The sequence below is a fragment of the Alexandromys fortis genome, unplaced genomic scaffold (genome assembly GCF_014885135.2).
Source record: "Alexandromys fortis isolate MF-2015 unplaced genomic scaffold, M_Fortis_MF-2015_v1.1 scaffold_37, whole genome shotgun sequence".
NCBI lineage: Eukaryota > Metazoa > Chordata > Mammalia > Rodentia > Cricetidae > Alexandromys > Alexandromys fortis.
In genome coordinates, this window is record NW_026067914.1 from 4,985,527 (window position 1) to 4,991,718 (window position 6,192).

General features: G+C 40.2%; 1 protein-coding gene across 11 annotated transcripts in view; it reads right to left on the minus strand.

Moving 5' to 3' along the window:
• Spef2 (sperm flagellar 2) overlaps positions 1-6,192 on the minus strand; it is a 146,316-nt gene that overhangs the window by 29,355 nt on the left and 110,769 nt on the right. For 7 of the 11 annotated variants that reach the window (XM_050139019.1, XM_050139018.1, XM_050139015.1 and 4 more), the window contains 3 exons: positions 5,427-5,583; positions 3,301-3,429; positions 22-160 (listed from right to left, as the gene is read on the minus strand). In XM_050139019.1, coding sequence (XP_049994976.1) covers positions 22-160; positions 3,301-3,429; positions 5,427-5,583 — 425 coding nt within the window. Of the gene's footprint in view, positions 1-21; positions 161-3,300; positions 3,441-5,426; positions 5,584-6,192 lie in introns of those variants that run through there. The other 4 variants (XR_007591165.1, XR_007591163.1, XR_007591162.1 and 1 more) reach the window with 3 other exon arrangements.

Sequence of the window (6,192 nt, forward strand, 5' to 3'; positions counted from 1 at the left end):
GCCTTAGAGAACTTTACTTACCTGGCCATTTCATTTAGATATCTCTGGCCAAGCCATTTTTCCATGAACTTGTAGACATCAACCACCTTTGTTACTAAATCTTCAAGGACAGCCAAAGCTTTTGTCTTTATTAGTTCAAGTCGAAATTGCGTGGCTGCTTCTATTTAAAAAGAGAAAAACAGAATGTAAATAAACTGAGCTCAGAAAGACAAATCATATGCTTCCTTATTCCTATGGAATCTGTATTTCAAAGATGCATGAAAGGAGAAAGGAGGCTACTTAGAAAGAGGAAGTGTAACGGGAGTGAAGGAATCGAGAGAGTAATTAGGCATAAATATAATCAAAGTATGTTATATGCAAGTATAAAGAAATCATAATGAAAACTCTTGTTTTATAAAATTAATATACACCAATATAAAAGAGAAAGAGGGATTTTTACTGTATTATGTATACATACATTTTTATAATGACTCAAATCTGCTTATACCAATCACACTTTGGTTTATGAAGTTTCATTTAATTGTAGGTAAGGTGGCATCCATCTCAGAGAAGCAAAACAAAATGTGCAGCAAAGTCTTTTAAGATTTTAAAATTATTCATGACCTTTATATTGAATAGTACTCTTTTAACAATACGCTATTTAATGTTTGATTGTCTACAAGATCACGTATTGATTCCTTGTTCTTAAACTATAGCTTTAACTGTGTTTTCTCTCCCTTCCTTTCCCCACTTCAATCCCAAATCCAACTCCACAGCATTTAGAGTCACCTGAGTCTTGTCCCATCTGCCTTCCTCCAAGTGTCAGCGCAGTCCCACATCTGCTCTGGAACATTTGGAGCAGCTTCCGCAGGGACGGGATCTTACATGTGTTGAAGCAGGGTCTAATGGACAATGTGTGATCTGGCTGCCCAGTCCCCAAGTCACTTCTTTGGGGCTTATCTCCTCCATTTCATAGCTACTCGCTGAATAGTTTTATATCCTTTTTGCTTTGGCCCATACCTCTCTGCTTTCTATTCCTGCCCCTTGTTTTCCTCCTAAGCACATTTTTCCATACTCTTCTGGGTCAGCTAACATTTCTCTGGGGAGTCTTTCTTGCTGCCTCGCCACCTTGTCTCAAATGTCTATCTCCAACATCACAGAATGCTAGGTGACTGTCCATATCCCTTGGCTTCTAGCTTGATTACATATGTGCATGTGTCTTAGCAACAACCACAGGGCACGGCCTACAATGAAAAACTTGATCGCTTTTGTAACGTGAGGAAAAATTTTATGTCACTGAGGTTCTTGTATCAGGCGAATTTAAAGATGAAGCATACTGGAAGCCATGGGAATCAGATGTGGAGACAGACACTGAGGAGAGAAACATATATGCTCTACTCTTCAGATGCCTTCTGGCTCCCCAGGTTCAAGTCACTCCTTGATTTTTATGCTGGATTATGGGAGTAGGGCGTGGTAGAGTGGATAGGGGTGAAGGGAGAATGAAGGAGAGAAACAAGTGTGGGAGATATTTTTCCTTAATGTCACCATAGCAAAAATTTTCTAGTTGGCCCAATATGTCCATGTTACAGTTTAGGTTCAAAGGGAAAAACACCAAGAATCCCAAAAATAGAGCAGGTCCACTGACTTGGTCCAAAATGGCAGTCTTGGCTCAGCTCAAGCTGGACTCTGGAGGATTGATGGCCAAAAAACAAAAGTTCATTCTCACCATTCCTCAGGAACCTGTGAAACTGGTTTTTGTCTGCCAGGAAGAGCCACTTCCCTATTGACACACACCCAGGGTGCATAGCAAAGCCACTGGGCCACAAGCCCCTTCCCCCACAACCCTAAACTTCCAGGCTATTCTAGTTCATAGGCTTTCCTCCCTAAACTTTGGACTATGACTTTTTCTTTCTATACCACAAGGATTTTCTCTGGTCCTTGCCAGTCTGCCCCAGAGTGGTAGTCACAAATGCTTTAGACTTCCCCAAAGGCCTCTGACTATGCCTCTCTCATATCTAAAATAAAAACTTTCTCCTCTATGGGTTATAGCAGGCTTTCTGGAACCACCAGTTCCTAAATCATGACATGGAGACTTTATTAACAATGGATGCTAAATTGGGAAAGTACACATGAAATAATTATGCACACTATCAATTGTTTCTAGAAACCTCAATTCATGAATGTTTCCATCATAGAAAACAATTCTTGAAAGAAAATTACATTTTCTTTTTAATTAAAAAATTTCTACAGCAATATATCACATTATAACCAGATTAGTTCATAGTAGTAAAATTGATTGTATGATCTACTAGTTAATAAATAAAAATGTATTCTCAGCCAAAAAAAAAAAACAATGGATGCTAAACCTTATCGTATGCTTGTTCAACGAGCACTTGTAACTTACCTGTTTCTCTTCACCTGAGTTTTGCCTGGGGGCTTTTTTATTTTTATTTTTATTGAGCTCTACATTCTTCTCTACTCCCCTCCTTGCTTCTCCCCTCCCCTTCAACCCTCTCCCAAGGTCCCCAAGCTCCCAATTTACTCAGGAGATCTAGTCATTTTCTACTACCCTGGGGGCTTTTTTTTTTTTTTTTTAACTTTTCTTTCATTCTTTAAGTCCTACTTGTCTGTCTGTCTGGTGTCTTACCTTTCTCTCTGGTTCTCTCTGGAGCCTAGATTCCTCCTCCTATTCTCTTTGCCAGCCACTTGCACCTATTCTTCTACGGCCTAGCTATTTATCGGTCGTTCAGCTTTTTATTATACTGATCGGGTGCCTTAGGCAGATACAGCAATGCATCCTTACATAGTTAAACAAATGCAACGAAATAAATGTAACACACCTTTATATAGGTAAAGTAATATCCTACAGGAATGGATGGGTCATTTTGGTGGCTTCTCGGTGCCTTGGCTTACAGTACAGCTTTGTCACCTAGGATATTAACAATTCTTTCTTTCCATAGACTATCTTTGCTTAAGTCCTGATACTCTAAAAGACAATGAAAAGAGCGTTGGGAGAATAGGTCTTGCAGAGACCTTGCTGAGTATAGGGAAGAAGCCCTTAACCTGAGCAGAGATGTGCGGACTCTTGACTGATCTTTCATTCTCAGAGCTTACTACACTTTAGCCAGGACTTCTTTGCTTTTTTTCTTTTTAAAATAGTTATTTACTTTTTAAACTTCATGTGTATGAGTGTTCCGTTTGCCTAAGAGGTATGTACAACACATGTTTGCCTAAGAGGTATGTACAACACATAGCCAGCAGAGATCAGAAGGCAGCCTTGGATTCCTTGGAAACTGGGTCTTATTCGATGCCTCCTCCTACCTTCCAACTGCAGGGCGGCAAGGTGTTCTTCCTTAATCTTGAGTTTCAGCTCATTCCTCCTCTCCATTTCGGCTAGTTCCTCAGGAGAGACTGTGATGGGGCTGACCTCTGCCACAGGTGACGACTTTCCTGAAAGGGAACTGAGACATGGTGAGTAAATCACCAGACTATGAGTTTATGGGGATGGCACTTGTACGGTGTGACAACGCAGCAAAATCTGTAGAATCAGAAACTGGCAGAGATTTTGAAACGGGGAATTTTGGACTCTCTGGGGTGGGTAATGATGTACTGAACATGTCTCCTTTAGAATTCTGTGGCTTTCTGGTCTGCATCCATAACAAAACATGTTGTGTTACATCTTAAGCAGAAAGCAAGGTGAGTAGCATGTGCCAAAGTGGTTACAGAATTTTAAAAAGTGATAAATTAGTCACCTGCAAAATTACCACTTTTTAAAACATTTTTTTAAAATTTGAAGCTAGATCTTAGTTTTGTTTTATTTTGTCTTCTCCAAGAAAAGGCCAAAAAATAACTTCAAAAAGATATGGCTGAAGCATAGAAATGCTCAAGAATATGCATCCAAATTAATTTTCTTTTAATTTGTTCCCACCTACAAGTAGTTCAGTGACTGAGTAAACTGATTGGAAAGTAAGAGCTTGGAGATGTTTGCTGAGGATCTGCCCATGGCAATGGGATTCTATTTCAAGTACAGTTTGTGATTTCTTGAGGGGATGATTACATGGACTTCACATTACATGAAGGAGAAAGGAAGTGGAGGAAGGAACTGTGAGTGGATAGGTCTATTTGCTGGGCTCGAAGCTGCATATCTAGATTACAAATGAAGGAGAGATTAATCTCTGCATTTCTTCCATCATCTGACTAATTAAAGATTGGACTTGATCACTTACTTCATTAAAGTAAACAGAAAGGTTGCTTTTAAATGCTGAAGCTTTGGTTTATTTAGAATATGAGATGGAAGGAAGTGGCTTGTTCCTTCCCAAATACCTCTCTTCTGTTTGCTTCAAGGGTCACCAACGCCCCTCCCCTTATTGTCAGTGTTTTTTTTTTTTTTTTTTTTTCACAAGTGTCTTTGACATCCACCATAGAGCATTTCCTCCACATAGCTTGTGGTGAGACTTTGTTTGTGCTCTAACATCAAAGTTTTCATGAAGATCAGAGTGCTGAGCTAGCCACTAGTTAGCTACAGAGGCCAGGCAGTGGTGGCACACACCTCTAATCCTATCACTGGGAAGGCAGAGGCAGACTGATCTCTGTGTGTTCAAGGCTAGCCCGGGTTACACAAGATTGATCCAATCTAAAAGAAACAGAGCCAGGTAGTGGTGGTTGATACCTTTAATCCCAGTACTTGGGATTCACACACCTTTAAACCCAACACTAAGGAGGAGGTGGAGACAGGAAGGGTTATGGCTAGGCAGAGAGAAGAATATAAGACACTCATGGCGAGGGAAGGGACAAGAGCTCAAGGCTTCAGACTGAGGACTTGGAGAGACCCGATACCAAATACCCCATTCGGTCTGAGGAGTAGAGGTAAGAACTACCTTGCCTCTCTGATTTTTTAGTTTTCACCCCCTAATATCCTACTCTGTATTTTTATTACCAATTAGAATTCATACTGAAGTAGGTGCTTAATAAACATACAGTTGCAGAAACTTTCCTCTTGTGCTTTCTACTATTCCTTTCTTGTCTCAAATTACATAAAAAAAATCCACATGGAAATACTGAGAGGGAAGAGTAACGTTTGTGTTGTTGCTTAAGGTCAACAGGAGTTCTCTCTCAGCCTGTTTTCTAGAGATTGTTCTCCATTTATGACTCTGAGGCAAAGGGTTAGGTAGGAGTGTTCCAGCAGAGAACAATTTGCTTAGATTCAAGTGCCCCAGAGAACTGTAAACACAGAGCCTTTTAACTTCTACAGCAGACATGAGCCCCTCTGCCTGGACTTCCCAGGTCAGGAGTGCTAAGAGTTTGAAGCTGCCTTCGAGAAATATCTGTTGGTTACACCGGCTATGTGCTTAAAAGACTCAGGTGGTGCTGATATGCCTGGTTAAAAGCTTGTTTACTACCAAGAGGTTCGAAGAGACCTGGGTACCCGGTCCTACCACCCTGAATACCTTTTCCTTTCTTTTCTGCCTTTTTCTTCTTGGGAGCCTCCTTCTCCTTCTTGGCTTTTTTATTTGCACCGGACTGAGGAGACTTTTCTTTGGAATCCAGTGGGGGTGATTCTTTTTTTTCTTCTTCTATCAGCCTTTGGTGGACTTCAGCAGCCACCTGTACGGTAGTGGTATTTCAGTTAGGGTAGTGTTTAACAAATATGATAAACCCTTGGACTTACTCATTTAGATCCATGGAAGTTTCCTTCTTCTGTGAACAATGAGGCCCATTTAAGAAGCACACAGTTCCATGTCTGGCTGATCTAGACTTCAACTGCTATTCCTATTTCCCTGTCTAAAAGGAGGCTGGCATCTGCTTAATCCCTGATGGCAAGGCATCCTTATGTGCACTATTTTGAACTCTAAGCTGGTAAACATAGGGTTTTGCACATGTTCATGTAATTTTTGCTTCATTGATAAAGCAGCCTGACTACATCTTAGGCTTGAAGGCCATTTTATAGTAAAAACAAGGTAGAGTCATCCCTGCTTTTGATTAAATTTTCCAAGTATCTCCCTTGTAGTTAATCCCTCTATCACTCTCGTGAATGTCTGGATTATGTCTATATTATCACTCTATGATAGTTACAGAAGGGAAATTACATCCTCACATGACCTTTATAGGGTCATCCACACTGCCTCTCTTCTTTAAGATTTGCAACATACTTTAGGTTATAAAAAGTCTTGTCTTAGTGCTACATAGATTAACTCAGAAGATGTTTTATATATA